The 16696-nt window shown below is 44.1% G+C and overlaps 1 protein-coding gene across 7 annotated transcripts in view; it reads right to left on the reverse strand.

Moving 5' to 3' along the window:
- The window catches only part of DOCK6 (dedicator of cytokinesis 6), a 245972-nt gene that overhangs the window by 166779 nt on the left and 62497 nt on the right, over positions 1 to 16696 (reverse strand). For all 7 annotated transcript variants that reach the window (XM_077470300.1, XM_077470296.1, XM_077470301.1 and 4 more), the window contains exons 2-3: positions 9131 to 9221; positions 1540 to 1715 (exon numbers count right to left, since the gene is read on the reverse strand). In XM_077470300.1, the coding sequence (XP_077326426.1) occupies positions 1540 to 1715; positions 9131 to 9221 (267 nt within the window). The remainder of the gene's footprint in view (positions 1 to 1539; positions 1716 to 9130; positions 9222 to 16696) is intronic.

A 16696-nucleotide genomic window follows, 5' to 3' on the forward strand; every position in this document is an offset into this window, starting at 1 on the left:
CAAATCTAATGTTGCAATGTATGTGTCGTACTCGTGGGATCCATGTGGAAGATGGACATCAATGTAGTAGTCACAGCTACTACAGTGATTGCCACTAGCTTCTGGACGCCGAGCAGCTGCCCTACTGCTTAGTGAGCGCAGGAGGTCGCCTGCTCAGAACAAGCACCATTCAGAGAAAACTTTGCATTTTCTCAATGAATGCAAAGTGTTCTCTGATTGGATGAGGTGGAAATTTTGACATCACCGCCCCAGCTCTCTACCTCGTCCAATCAGAAAACATTTCCATTCATTGAGTAAATGCAAAGTGTTCCCTGAATGGTGTCCATGCCTAGCAAGCCACCCCCTGTGTTCACACTGTGGCAGGGCAGCTGCCCAGCATGGGACCCAGAAGCTGTTGGAGAGCACTGGAGTAGCTGCACCTACTACACAAATTTCCAGCTTCTAGAGGGAAACCACAGGTATGGTATATATATATCTGAATGTGTTGGCCATTGGTTGGTCTCTCCTGGTTTGTGTCCCCTTTAAGATCTGGGTGGAGGAGGCAACCTGGCTTTTCTCTATATAAATAGATAAAAACCCATAGTGGGCGTGACTTCGAAACACGTCGTCATGGCAACGTTCTGACGTCATCCCCCTCCCATCTCCTGCCCGTGGGTTACTGTGCGGATGGAGCGCAGTGCTGGCTGGATCAGGCACATGTGCGATAGGCACTAGATCAGGGATCTCAAACTGGCGGCCCTCTAGCTGTTGGAAAACTACAAATCCCATCATCTCTCTACCTGTGGGAGTCATGCTTATAACTGTCAGCCTTGGAATGCCTCATGGGACTTGTAGTTTCACAGCAGCTGGAGGACCACCAGTTTGAGACCCCTGCACTAGATGCTGTGTCTATGTCTTTGCTCTGTAAGGGCTGTCAGGATCCAGGTAGCCATCACAAAGGGTCGCGATTTTCTCCCCTGCGGGGATTTTTCAGGGGGGGGGGGGGGGGGGGGGAGAAGAGACGGCAGATATTATTTTACAAACTTCTGACATCTATAACAAATGTGAGTGCATAGGTTGAAGTTTTTTTAACATCTTAGTGCCTAATATGCGGACTCTCAGTGCCCGTGCCTCGCGCCAAGCAGCCGCATATTTGTGTGCATTAGCGCTAAAAAGTGCTGTGAGCGCGTGCCTTTCGTGCTCCCGCCACAGTGACCAGCAACTTACAGAACGGCGATCTGGACTTTTTCAATTATACGATCGCTGTGACAGCCAATCACAGCGATCACGTGGCCATAATGCCCGCCTCACTTCCCGGTGGCAGCCAGCGCCAAGGGGTTAAACATTACTTTATTAACGTTGTTTTACACAAGGGCAGATGTGTGCTCCCTTTCTTTTTGTTTTTGTCTAGAAATGGTATATGCCAAGTTACATAGGCCCAAGCTGAACCAAAGTAATGATGTAATAAATGCCATACCAGGAATTCAGTTTTAATTAATTGTGTTGTTCACATGCCGTTCCCAAGGAAATTTTTTTTTTTTTTGTATTAACATGTCTTACCCCTCCTCCGGGGCTGCTGGCTCCAGTGTGCGGCATTCTCTGGGCTCATATAAGATCTCAATGTCATCAGCGGGAAAGTCATACAAGTCTCTGAGGGCTTCACAGTCTGATTCAGGGGGGTGAGAAGTGAGATACTCCTCAAAATCCAGTGGATCAACCACGTCCGTTAGGGGGATCTGTAATTAAAAGAATGAAAAGAACACATAGGGATTAAAGGGGAAGTAATACATAGCTTCTCCGTGTATTGAAACTGACCTGTTTTCTTGTTAAGTGCATACAAACTCAGTAATGTGTAAATCTCTTGGCAAGATCCCCCTGGCAATGCCAGCTTTTCTCATCAGAAGAACAGAACCATCTTTGTTCAGGCATCAACCAGATTCACCAGCAACCCCTTGGACTTGGATGATTGCTCAGAGATGACACAATCATGTACTTTTTTGTGCTTGTACAGTTCTCAGCTGTGTTCACAAAAGTCTAATGCCCCATACACACGGTCGGACTTTCCGATGGAAAATGTGCGCTCAGATCGTGTTGTCAGAAAATCCGATCCTGTGTGGGCTCCATTGGACTTTTTCCGTCGGAATTTCCGACAACAAAATCCGATCGTTTAAATTCTGATCGTGTGTAGACACTTCCGACGGACAAAGTGCCACGCATGCTCAGAATAAATTACGAGACGAAAGCTATTGGCTACAGGCTTCTTTATAGTCCCATCGTACGTGGTTTACGTCACCGTGTTCAGAACGATCGGATTTTCCAACAACTTTGTGCGACCGTGTGTATGCAAGACAAGTTTGGGCCAAAATCCGTCGGAAAAAATCTGACGGATTTTGTCGTCGGAATGTCCGACCGTGTGTACAGGGCATAACACAACCAGCTCCTGCATCAGTCTCTTCCGCGACTTGCTACAAATGTTGCAGTCTAAGCACTGAGGGAGAGGAGACTGAGCAAATGCTTCCTCCTGCACGCAGCAGACTGCTTACATCATTGCATGCTAGGCACAGTTAATGGACTACTAGATTCTCAAGGATGGCTTTGTTCGTGATCAAAGGTAAAGTTTTCTTTATTAGACTGTTGTGGTCAGATCAGGAATATATTTATACAGATTTCTATAGTGACTAAGATCCACTTTAACCACTCGACCTCCAGAAGATTTACTCCCTTTTAAGACCAGGCCATTTTTTGTGATACGGCACTGCTTTTTTTTACAAATTCGCAGTCATGCGACACTGTACCCAAATTAAATTGGTGCCATTGGATCGCCTTTGCATTCTTTAATTTTTTTGCATTTTAAAACAAATAGACCAACAATTATCAAAAAAAAAAAATCAATATTTTTTACTTTCCACTATAAATCATATCCAATAATAAAAAAAAAAAAATAGAATTTCCTCATAAATTAGGCCAATATGTATTTTGCTACATATTTTTGGTAAAAAAAAAAATCCAATAAGCGTATATGGATTGTTTTGCACATAGGTTATAGCATCTACAAACTATGAAATATTTAAAAAAAAAAAATTTATTTTATTTATTTTTAATACTAGTAATGGCGGTGATCAGCAACTTATAGTGCGACTGTGACTAGGTGTCACTGGTTCCTGCAAAGTGTCAGTAACACAGTGATCAGTGCTAAAAACATGCACTGTCACTGCACTAATGACACTGGCTGGGAAGGGCTTAAACATCTAGGCCAATCAAAGGGTTAAATGTGTGCCTAGCCAGTGTTTTAGTGTAAACAGAGTGTTACTCCGGGAAATTATGGATTTTATTCCCTGACACAAAATCCATCACTTTCCTGCAGACACCACACAGCTCTGTCTTATTTACATAGGCAGAGCTCTGCCCTGTGTCTCTTCCTGATGATTGGCCGGTGACGGTGGACACCCGGTGCCTGGCACCCACAGATCTGCTTCTGCTGTAAGTAACCACAGCAGAAACAGCCTGCCGTCTGAGGTGCAGATTCTTACACACACACACACATGTGTGTGTGTGTGTGTGTGTGTGTGTGTGTGTGTGTGTGTGTGTGTGTGTGTGTGTGTGTGTGTGTGTGTGTGTGTGTATATATATACATACACACACACAGTATATACAGTATCTCACTAAAGTGAGTACACCCCTCAAATTTTTGTAAATATTGTATTCTATCTTTTCATGCGACAACACTGAAGAAATGACACTTTGCTACAATGTAAAGTAGTGAGTGTACAGCTTGTATAACAGTGTAAACTTGCTAAACCATTGGCAACAAAAGTGAGTACACCCCTAAGTGAAAATGTCCAGCTTGGGCCCAAATGTCAATATTTTGTGTGGCCGCCATTATTTTCCAGCACTGTCTTAACCCTCTTGGACCCGAAGTTCACCAGAGCTTCACAGGTCGCCACTGGAGTCCTTTTCCACTCCTACATGATCACATCACAGAGCTGGTGGATGTTAAAGACCTTGCACTTCCATTTGAGAATGCCCCACAGATGCTCAGTAGGGTTTAGGTCTGGAGACATGCTTGGCCAGTTCATCACCTTTACCTTCAGCTTCTTTAGCAAGGCAGTGGTCATCTTGGAGGTGTGTTTGGGTTCATTATCATGTTGGAATACTGCCCTGCGGCCCAGTCTCCGAAGAGAGGGGATCGTGCTCTGCTTCAGTATGTCACAGTACATGTTGGCATTCATGGTTCCCTCAATGAACTGTAGCTCCCCAGTGCCGCCAGCAATCATGCAGCCCCAGACCATGACACCCCCACCACCATGCTTGACTGTAGGCAACACACACTTGTCTTTGTACTCCTCACCTGGTTGCCGCCACACACGCTTGACACCATCTGAACAAAATACGTTTATCTTGGTCTTATCAGACCACAGGACATGGTTCCAGTAATCCATGTTCTTAGTCTGTCTTCAGCAAACTGTTTGCGGGTTTTCTTGTGCATCATCTTTAGAAGAGGCTTTCTTCTGGGCTGACAGCCATGCAGATCAATTTGATGCAGTGTGCGGTGTATGGTCTGAGCACTGACAGGCTGACCCCCCACCTCCTCAACCTCTGCAGCAATGCTGGCAGCACTCATAGATCTATTTTCCAAAGACAATCTCTGGATATGATGCTGAGCATGTGCACTCAGCTTCTTTGGTCGACCATGGTGGGGCCTGTTCTGAGTGGAACCTGTCCTGTTAAACCGCTGTATGGTCTTGGTCATCATTCTGCAGCTCAGTTTCAGGGTCTTGGCAATCTTCTTATAACCTAGGCCATCTTTATGTAGAGCAACAATTCTTTTTTTCAGATCCTCAGAGAGTTCTTTGCCATGAGGTGCCATGTTGAACTTCCAGTGACCAGTATATGAGTGTGAGAACGATAACACCAAATTTAACACACCTGCTCCCCATTCACACCTGAGACCTTGTAACACTAATGAGTCACATGATACCAGGGAGGGAAAATGGCTAACTAGGCCCAATTTGGACATTTTCACTTAAGGGCATACTCACTTTTGTTGCCAGCAATTTAGACATTAATGGCTGTGTGTTGAGTTATTTTGAGGGGACAGCAAATTTACACTATTATACAAGCTGTACACTCACTACTTTACTTTGTATGTGTCATTTCTTCAGTGTTGTCACATGAAAAGAGATAATAAAATATTTACAAAAATGTGAGGGGTGTACTCACTTTTGTGAGATACTGTATGCGATTCTGCACAGAACGGTCACCCTGTAGCACTATATCTGCTATGGGGAGGTCAGTAAGTGGTTAGTATACAGTTCAGTACTTCTGGCATCTGAGTGCCATTTAGAAAAAACATGGAATGCGCAATAATTCTCCTTTAAGAGCAGCCTGTCAAGGTAAATAAAGAGCAGCTGTCTTTGCTGACTTGTTTTAATTAGTGCGAACTTTAGGGCTGTCATTATCCTTTCATTACTACTTAGTGAGGCACTGACCCAGTACAAGTATGTAGCCAGTGCAGCATTAACATGCATGATACATACTTCCTCTTCCTGTTCAGCAACTCACTACATAGTAAAAGAAGAATAAGAATGACAAAGCCTGAGGATACACCTTACAATACTAATAAAAATGGCTGCTCCAAAAATTATTGTCCTAACAGTTTGTTTTTTTCTTGAGTCTTTATAAAATCTAAGTTTTCAACAAATACAGTCCTATGGCACCTTTACTATACCACAAGAAGATTCATAGCAAAGGTTTAGAATGTCAAGTCATCTTTGTGTGTGCTTGTGTGTCCTCTGTCTAGAGTACCAGTTGGTCCTAGGGATGTTTTTATTGTTTTATATGGGGTATTTGTTTTTTATTGTTCTATATAAGGCTATTGACAAGGGCGGAAATGGAGATGAAAATAAAAAAATAAAAAGATAAAGACAAAAAAGGGCAGGAGGTGAGTGGGGAAGTTGATGAAAAGGAAATAGGGGTAGTTTACTTATTTACATGATTGAAACAAAACTCCTAAGGCCACATCCGTATAATGTTTAACTCAGAAGAGGAGAGGAATAAAGGGGCAGAGGCCCTCGTTTGGACTTTTCAAGCAATGGACAAAAGTATAATAAAACAAATATTTTATTAACATCAAGATTACAACAGACAGGTCATATATAGAAAAGAGCTAAAAGCATATAATACATATTGACAAAAAATTGACAACGAATGGATGCTAGTGAGCCCCTGTGTGTCAACGCGTTTCGCTATTGCTTCTTCAGGATACACGGGTTTTGGTTGAAAGAAAACAGGTCTCGCTCACAGATAACCGGTTGTCTACACATAGAAATCTCCCGGATGATCAGAAGTAAATCACCATTTATAACAGGAGGTGGACTCTCAATAATACCAATAGCCGGAGGGTGGGTTGATAACGTACATAGATATAGGTATATCATTCGCCGGCGGGAGAGGGGATGAGAAGTGCAAAACTTGAAAAATCCTGGATAATCAAGGAAAAGGCAAGAAAAGCCTCTCTGCCCTTAACAGTTCACATTCATTGGGAGATAGGACAAGTAGTTCCAAAAGACTGGAAAAAAATTCTTTAAAATAAATTCAAACAGGCACTTGTGCATCAACCCATCAGATGTCTATAAAGTCCACTATAGCGTTTAAACATGCAGTGGTGACTAATCATTCCGTAATCCCCCCAGGAACTTACAGAGTGGAGCCGCCTCAGGTGAATGATATACCTATATCTATGTACGTTATCAGCCCACCCTCCGGCTATTGGTGTTGTTGAGAGTCCACCTCCTGTTATAAATGGTGATTTACTCCTGATCAGCCAGTGGATTTCCATTTGTGGACAACCGGTTATCTGTGAGTGAGACCGGTTTTCTTTCAACCAAAACCCCGTAGCGAAACGCATTGACGTATAGGGGCTCACTAGCATCCATTCGGTGTAAATTTTTTGTCAATATGTATTGTATGCATTTATCGCTTTTCTATATATGACCTGTCTGTTGTAATCGTGTTGTTCATAAAATATAAATTTTTATTATACTTTTTTCCATTGCCTGAAAAGTCCGAACGTGGGCCTCTGCTCCTTTATTCCTCTCCTCTTCTGAGTTTCACTTATTTACACTTGCAGATGTAGGGCGAAAAAAATATGTCTGCGGTTGTGCAGTGTTTTTACCACTCCACAACCACTTCACCTGCAAAGGCAGGCAGTACTGCCTGCTGAATGCAACCCAACCACCTGAAAGGGTCTCCACCATCACTGTGTGCAGTATAAGCACTTGCAGCACTGTGGTGTGGGTTTTTAGGGGTTAGAACAGAGGCTCCACTACTTGTTAAGTGCGCTCTGCAGAGAAATCCACTGTGGATCGCAAATCCACTGTGGATCGCTTTTCAGATGGGCAACGCTAGTCCTAAGAGGCTGAAAGGTCCAGATCAAAGCGCTTACCCCGACTTGTTCATGCCCCGACTTAGTTGGGCTAGGCGGAACACTTTGGTGGGGATGGGTCAGCCCGACAAAGACATGCAGGTAGGTTAAATGTCTTCTGTCAAAAATAGGCCCTAGTATATGAATGGGGCCCTTGGATTGTGGGCTCCTTGAGGGTAGAGACTGACATAAGTGTGCAATGTACAGGGATAGGGACAATTGTATACACTCACTCAGGTTGAACTGGATGGACTGGTGTCTTTATTCAACCTAACAAACTATGAAACTACGAAACTACGAAACTACGAAACTACGAAACTACGAAACTACGAAAATACGAAACTACGAAAATACGAAACTTGACCTTTGACCTCTGGGGACACGCCTCCTGACCTTTGGGGAGGTCCCTATTCAAATCCCTGAGTCCTAACCTTGTTCTTCTAGGGGAAACCCTAACCCTAACAATAAACCCTAACCCTAAACCTCTAAACCTAACCCTCTAACCCCTTAACCCCCTAACCCTAACCCCTAACCCTAACAGATCTCTAGCCTATGTGTTCCTTCCAAAGCATTCAACCTGTAAAAGTTAAAATAAAAATGGACACTGCTAGAATAATTATTTTCTTGAGTTTAATCCAAGCCAAACTTGTATTTTTTTTGTGTGGAGGCACAAAAGGAAACGTGAGGACATTTATTTAAAGTGAAGGGATTTCCCTCTTAGACACCAGAATGAGTGCCTTCATTGGAAGATTTGCCCTCTACATCAAGTCTGTAAAACTGGAAATTGTAGATATCCCATTACTTTATGTTTTGGTGGCAATGGTCACCAGAACAAAAATATGATGGACGTCAGCCAGAGCTTGGAGACAACCATTCTCAACTTAGCCAAGATCCAACAACGGCTCATGGGGACTATGGTCCATGAGAAACTCACTTCAATTCTTGAGGATTCTCATGCTAAATTTTTAAAGGTCTGGGACCCCTGGATAACTTGTAACACCCACCTGAACATAGCTCGCACTCTACTTTTGGCATGAAGACCGCTACATCCAGCTGATGGCCCACACGGGATTACCCATTACTCATTTCCCCCCTTCCCTGTTTATGCCAGCCAAGTACCCTGTTCAGTACTCCTCATCACTGGTTCTCCTTTCTATTCTTCTGTTGCATATGTCCAGATCTACCCTTCCTTCCTTCCACCCTAGAGCTCCTTCTCTGAGCTGGATTGCATCAACGGGTAACAACGCCTCTCTGGGAGGGGATGCCAGAGCACACCCCATTGGCGTAACATGTACCCCACCCCAGTGCTGGTCACAGAGCTCTCAATACCTTGACATCTGTAGTACTCCGCCTTCAATTATCACCGCAATACTCATGTATACTTTAATAATTTCACTTTGCCTTACCCCTTCTTTTTGTACTCAACCTTAATGTTTGTTTTTTGTATTATCTGCAAAAACCCAATAAACCTTTTGTGAAACAAAAAGATGATGAATCGCCCCAACCAGGGAAAAGAACAAGCAGGTCTAAACCCTACTCTATTCCAACCCTTAAAAAAAGTTTTGGCTTTAAATACACTTTGATTATTGTGTTCCTTGATAGGTTTACACATTTATCTGCCCCTAAAAAAATCAGACTGTGAGATCTGAGTGTAAGGAAGCAGACATACATTCCATGGAAAAGATTAGTAACAAACAATCACAATGGTCGGGACTCATGAAAACTCACTGATTGCTGACTTCCTGCTCGTTTCTTTGAAAGTTGTGGAGACCCTCCATATTCTCTGGAGACCTGCTTCCGAACCTCTGCAGCCACCGTCCTGGAACAGAAACAAAAATGTCTAATTACTCTTTTCATTTGGCCTTGGCAGCTCCTCTTATTTGATGGCCTTTCTATAAAGAAGAACTCTGCTAAGCTTCCTTATGTAAAACGGGCAAGGGACATAACCACATGAAGACGTTTAGACAAACCAGTCTTCTCCGTGAAGGAGAGGCTTTCCTATGGCCTGTGTTAAGCATCTGCCAGGACTTGTGCTGAAGTTCAGATTTTAGCTTCTTGTCCTCGGTACCAGTGCCTTGGTATTGAAAGCCACCAATGGTGAAATTCATAGGCTGCCATGTAGACTCTCTGGATTTAAAGCAGAACTAAACCCATAGTTTTAACAGTTTAAAAAAAACAGTTACATCCCCCGCATAACTGTCACATTGGTTGTGCCCTCAACCAAACTGTCTAACCATCAAATGGCTGGTCACATACCTAAGCACATGTGCAGCGCCCATGGCAAGCTGAAGATCAAACAGGGGCAAAAATGGCCGCTTCCTTGGCTGAAAACGATAGGAAGGTTTAGTTTTACTTTAACCACTTCAGCCCAGAAAAATGTACCCTCTTCCCGACCAGGCCATTTTTTTGCAATACGGCACTGCGTTGCTTTAACTGACAATTGCGCGGCCGTGCGACGTTGTACCCAAACAAAATGTATGCCCATTTTTCCCCACAAATAGAGATTTCTTTTGCTGGTTTTTGATCACCTCTGCGGTATATATTTTTGCGCTATAAGCAAAAAAAAAAAAAAGAGCGACAATTAAAAAAAAAAAAAAAAAAAAACACAATATTTTGTCTTTTTTTTATATAATAAATATCCCCCAAAAAATGTCTTCATCAGTTTAGACTGATATGTATTCTTCTATATATTTTTGGTTAAAAAAAATAAAATAAATATCGCAATAAACGTATATTGATTGATTTGCGCAAATTTTATAGCATCTACAAAATAGGGGATAGATTTATGGCGTTTTAATTTTTTTACTAGTAATGGCAGTAATCTGCGATTTTTATCGGGACTGCAACAGTGCGACGGACACATTGGACACTTTTTTGGGACCAGTGACATTTATACAGCAATCAGCGCTAAAAATAGACACCCATTACTGTATAAATGTCACTGGCAGGGAAGGGGTTAACACTAGGTGGCAATCAAGGGGTTAAATGTGTTCGCTAGATGCGTTCTAACTGTGGGGGGAATGTGGCTGACTAGAGAAGCCAGATCGTTGTTCCTACTTAGTAGGAACACACGATCTGTCTCCTCTCCCCTGACAGAATAGGGAATTGTGTTTTTACACACACACAGATCACAGTTCTCACTCTGTCATGAGCGATCGTGGGTACCCGGCGGTCATCGCACCCACCGGGCACGTGCGTGGACTCCAGGGACATGCTGCGCGTGCCTGCTACAACGTCTTAAAGAGCTGACGTACAGCTACGATGGCTCGCACAGGGGAGCCATCCTGCCTCAGTATAACTGCAGTGGTTGGTCGGGAAGGGGTTAAAGTGGTGGTAAACCACTACATATACCCAGTGAAGTGATTGGCCACAGGTGATACACAGAGGTGAAACAAATCCTCCTACTTGTACTGTACCCATTTATTTGCAGCCATCATTCCCTCCTACATCCTAAAGTCATAATTTACACAGGATCTCTAAGTACTTAAAAAAGCAGAGGGTGGAGAGGAGGGAGCTCTGAAAGCTGATTGAAGGGAGGAAACACCCCCCCCCCCCCCACAGCACACTGGAAAAGAGCTGAGGCTGTCACCCAACTGAAGGTCCCTCCCCTGTCACCATTTTTCTCATGGTGTAAGGAAAACTTGATAGAACTGACTCATGCTTATAGCAGAGGTACGAGCTTCAGACAGAAATTACCCTTAGACCCCTTTCACACTGTGCTGCCCATAGCGTCGGTGGTAAAACAACAATATTTTTAGTGGCGTTTTACCGTCGGATTTGCGGTGCATTTTGGCCGCTTGCGGGGCATTTTTAACCCCCACTAGCGGCCAAGGGTTAAAACCGCCCGCAATGAGACGCAATAGCGGCATTTTGCCGGTGGTATAGCCGGTCTGCCCCATTGATTTCAATAGGTAGGAGTGGTGGAGGAGTGGTAAAGACACCGCTCCAAAGAAACTGCTGGCAGGATTTTTCCTGACGCCCTGCCAGCGCACCGCTCCAGTGTGAAAGCCCTCAGGCTTTCACATTGGAGACAATGGAGTAGCTGTTTGAGGGCGGACTGCAGGCGCTATTTTTAATGCTATAGCGCCTGCAAAATGCCCTTAGTGTGAAAGGGGTCTTAGTGCTCTGGATTGAGATCAGCACACACTAGAGGGATATGCTTTGTTCATATTTCATGTCTGACATTAACAACCACTTTAAAATAGATGTATGTTTTTTTTTCTAGAATCTTACCTACCTATGTGGATGCAGCATCTGTTGTCATTCCCCTCCCCCCCCCCCCCCCCCCGATGCCTCTAACACTAACTCATGAAGCTGTGAAAACCGAGAGATCAGCGGTCTTTGATTGCTCGGTTTTTACAGCTTCATGAGCAGAGAACTGGTGACTGTCAATCACCAGCTCTCTGCTCCTTCCCTCTGTGCTCACTGGCACGCAGGGCTGTGGAGGGGCCAGTTTATATTTACTAAAACTATTGCATTTACATGATCTGATATAGTGAAAGCAGCGTCCTTAAGGACTGGTCGCCGTCATACTGCGCCTGGTTGGCTCTCCTGGGCGAATCGCCGTAGGGTTGCCTCAGCTGTTTTAAGAGTGATAGGGGGGGCGCGACCCCGGAGCCGATGCGCGTCGTGGCCGCCACCCGTGATCGCTCCAGAGAGCCAGGACAAGGATCTGTCAGACCCATTTCACACTGAGCTGCCCCAGGCGTCAGCGGTAAAGCAGCGCTAAAAACTTTACTGCCGTTTTAGTGCCGCTATGCGGCCGCTGGACGATTTAACCCCCCCCGCTAGCGGCCGAAAAGGGGTTAAATCCACCCCCAAAATGCCGCTGCAGTGGCGATTTGCTGGCCGTATAGAATATCTCTCCTCCTCCAGCCAGTCCCATCCCCCCAACAGTTAGAAACATCTCCCAGGGAACACATTTAACCCCTTGATTACCACTAGTGTTAACCCCTTTCCTGCCAATGACATTTACACAGTAATCAGTACATGGTGGAAGAATAGTGCCCCGTCGTTGGTATCATTGGGAGGAATGGTGCCCCATTGTTGATGTCAGTTGGTAGAATAATGTCTTGTATCAGTGGGAGAATAGTGCTGTTTATAGCACAAAAAATAAAAACCTCAGAAGTGATCAAATACCAGCAAAAGAAAGCTCTAAGAGTGTGGGGGGGGGGGGGACATTTTGTTTGGGTCCAGCGTCGCACGACTGCGCAATTGTCAGTTAAATCAATGCAGTACCGCATTGCAAAAAATGGTTGGTCAAACAATGCATCAAAATAGTTAACGAACTCTAAAACGAAAGCCCCTGATTAAGCTGCGGCAGCATATATGTGGGAACACAGACAGTACATGTTGCGTACCAGTGTTAGCATTACAGGAAGTAATGAACAGCTGACAGAGGTAGTGACCCTTCCTCACTCCAATCACAAAAAAATAAAAAAAATGTGTTAAATTTGCCATGACCTAAAGCAGACCATCCTTGGCCAGGAACTATAAGGGGACAGCGCTCTGTCCTCGTCTCCCACACCCACCCAATGGAGACTATAAATGGCCCTGCCCACATACATTGCACAAGCATAGTCTACAATTGTTATCAGGAAACCCTTCCTGAGAAATGTATGCAGCTGATGCTGGAGTGAAAGTTGACATGAAATAGCTGCAAAGAGGCTGAAGAAGATCATCAGCGCTGAGATGCAAACGAAGAACATAAAAAGTGAAGCAGGATTTTTTTTTATTTTTTTTTTTAATGGCAATTGTTTGTTTATGATGAACAGCGCTTTATCAAACGAAACCTCACCCAGTTAGGGTTTCGATCTTCAGACTTATGGTACAGGTGCAGCAGTTTCCTAGCCAATCGGACGGAAGTTATATTATCGAATTGTTTGGGATAACAGCAGCACTTACTGAAGTTCTAGCTCCGCTTTTGTTCTTAATGTAGGTAACATTATGCAAATGCAGAACAATGGCTCCAGCTGTGCCTGACGCACACAACCAGAGGACGCCCGCGCGCTCGCTAAGCCGTCGTGATCCACTGACACAGTTCCAGTTATTATCCCCCGAGAGGAAACGCTTATAAAGAGCTGTGGAAAGTATGGCACTATAAAGGAGGATTTGATGCCATTATAGTTCTCGGCCCTGCGGGGCTTATCTGCTATTGTCAGGAAGTGAGCTGCACTGACAGGCTGGACACAGGAGAGCCACAGAGAGCCGGGAGGTAGCAATCAGTCACCCTGCACAATCTCTGCAGCCAACTATAGACACAGCAATGGGAAAGCATGCTGAAAATAACAAAAATAAAGTGATTTTTAATATGAGAATTCGATTCTCTAGGTTTACTTACCTTCATTGGTATATGGCATGTACTGTCACATAACGCAAGGACTATGGTTGGCAGTTTACACGCATACACTCTATGGACACCCCTCCAATTTATTGAATTCAGGTTCTTCCCGTAAAGAGCACAATATAGACAGTTTGTGACCTCCAACTTTGTGAGAAGAGTTTGGAGAAGGTCCTCTTCTATTCCAGCATGACAGTGCACCTGTAGGCTACCAGCTCCACCATGACATGGTTTGACCAGTTTCTAAGGGAGAAGCTCAAGTGGCCTGCAGGAAGCCCTGGCCTCAACCCTACTGAACACCTTTGGGATGAATTGGAACACTGAACCAGGTCTTCAACATCTGACCTCTAAAATGGATATTTGGCCAGATTTTAACATAGACACACTCCAAAATCTAGAAGACCATCCCAGAAAATTGGAGACTATTATAGGCGCAAATAAGGGGGAGAGGCAGTGCCATATTAACATCCATGATTTTGGAAAAGAAATCAAAAATAAATATGGAAATACATAAGGTCCATTTTGTCCATGGTCTGTGGCTGCTCAGCCTGCCAAGTCCTCCACACCATCCTGGCAGTAACATCAAGGAGTTGACACCTATACTCACGGCCGTTTTCCCTGTAGGTCCGGACGGCACACAGCTGTCCTCCAATATATCCTGTCCACCAGCTTGGAGCTCCGCACATCAATCTACAGCACCTTCACATGCTGCTTGCAAGTTAACTAGATGTAAGTGGATACTTAATAAATCATTGTTGTTTCTATCTACAGTGGCCCTTTATTTTCTTTTTATGATTTTGGAACTGGTCGTCTAACAAGGCGATGGCCATCTCAAGCGGTTCAGAAACCTCTCCTGGTGCAGCCAAATGTTCAGTGAATATACAAAATTAGTAACTATTATTCCTACTCTTTCTGAAGCTGAATTCCAGGTACTGTATGGCAATTTTTTACATACAGTGGTGTGAAAAAGTGTTTGCCCCCTTCCTCATTTCCTGTTCCTTTGCATGTTTGTCACACTTAAGTGTTTCGGAACATCAAACCAATTTAAACAATAGTCAAGGACAACACAAGTAAACACAAAATGCAATTTGTAAATGAAGGTGTTTATTATTAAAGGTGAAAAAAAATCCAAACCATCATGGCCCTGTGTGAAAAAGTGATTGCCCCCCCCCCCCCTGTTAAAACATACTATAACTGTTGTTGTCCACACCTGAGTTCAATTTCTCTAGCCACACCCAGGCCTGATTATTGCCACACCTGTTCACAATCAAGGCATCACTTAAATAGGAGCTGCTTGACAAAGTAAGGTCCACCAGAAGATCCTTAAAAGCTACACATCATGCCGAGACCCAAAGAAATTCAGGAACAATTGAGAAAGAAAGTAATTGAGATCTATCAGTCTGGAAAGGGTTATAAAGCCATTTCCAAAGCTTTGGGAATCCAGCGAACCACAGTGAGAGCCATTATCCACAAATGGCGAAGACATGGAACAGTGGTGAACCTTCCCAGGAGTGGCCGGCCACCCAAAATTACCCCAAGAGCGCAGCGACGACTCATCCAAGAGGTCACAAAAGACCCCACAACAACGTCCAAGGAACTGCCGGCCTCACTTGCCTCAGTTAAGGTCAGCGTTCATGCCTCCACCATCAGGAAAAGACTGGGCAAAAATGGCCTGCATGGCAGAGTTCCAAGGAGAAAACCACTGCTGAGCAAAAAGAACATCAAAGCTCGTCTCAATTTCTCCACAACACATCTTGATGATCCCCAAGACTTTTGGGACAACATTCTGTGGACCGATGAGACAAAAGTGGAACTCTTTGGAAGATGTGTGTCCAAGTATATCTGGCGTAGAAGGAACACTGCATTTCATAAAAAGAACATTATACCAACAGTAAAATATGGTGGTGGTAGTGTGATGGTCTGGGGCTGTTTTGCTGCTTCAGGACCTGGAAGACTTGCCGTGATAAAAGGAACTATGAATTCTGCTGTCTACCAAGAGATCCTGAAGGAGAATGTCCGACCATCTGTTCGTGTACTCAAGCTGAAACGAACTTGGGTTCTGCAGCAGGACAATGATCCTAAACACACCAGCAAGTCCACCACCGAATGGCTGAAGAAAAACAAAATGAAGACTTTGGAGTGGCCTAGCCAAAGTCCTGACCTGAATCCTATTGAGATGTTGTGGTATGACCTTAAAAAGGCCGTTCATGCTCGAAAACCCTCTAATGTAACTGAATTAGGACAATTCTGCAAAGATGAGTGGGCCAAAATTCCTCCAGGACGCTGTAAAAGCCTCATTGCACGTTATCGCAAACGCTTGGTTGCAGTTGTTGCTGCTAAGGGTGGCCCAACCAGTTATTAGGTTTAGGGGGCAATCACTTTTTCACACAGGGCCATGATGGTTTGGATTTTTTTTCACCTTTAATAATAAACACCTTAATTTACAAATTGCATTTTGTGTTTACTTGTGTTGTCCTTGACTATTGTTTAAATTGGTTTGATGTTCCGAAACACTTAAGTGTGACAAACATGCAAAAGAACAGGAAATGAGGAAGGGGGCAAACACTTTTTCAAACCACTGTAGTTCCATTAATTCAGCTTGGCTCAATGTAAGTATGTATGTGCCATACATGTGGGATCCCCATGGAGGCATCGGGGCACATGCAAAGCAGCTGTCCTGCATCTTACTGAACACAGGAGGTCACCTGCTCAGCTCAGATACTGTTAAGAGAGCACTTTACATTTTCTCAATTAATGCAATCTCCCCCTCATCCAATCTCTGGTTGGACAAGGTGGAGACTGTGATGTCACCATCCGCCTCTCCACCGTATCCAGTCATTTTGGAGAAAATGCAAAGTGTTACCTGAATGGGGCCCAGGCCAAGTAGTTCGTTATTGATCATTCATTTTTAAATTGCACAGGGGATTAAGGGGAAATGCCTGCTAAATGCATTG

Source organism: Lithobates pipiens, unplaced genomic scaffold (genome assembly GCF_037356315.1).
Source record: "Lithobates pipiens isolate NorthernLeopardFrog02 unplaced genomic scaffold, aLitPip1_a1.2 Scaffold_8, whole genome shotgun sequence".
NCBI lineage: Eukaryota > Metazoa > Chordata > Amphibia > Anura > Ranidae > Lithobates > Lithobates pipiens.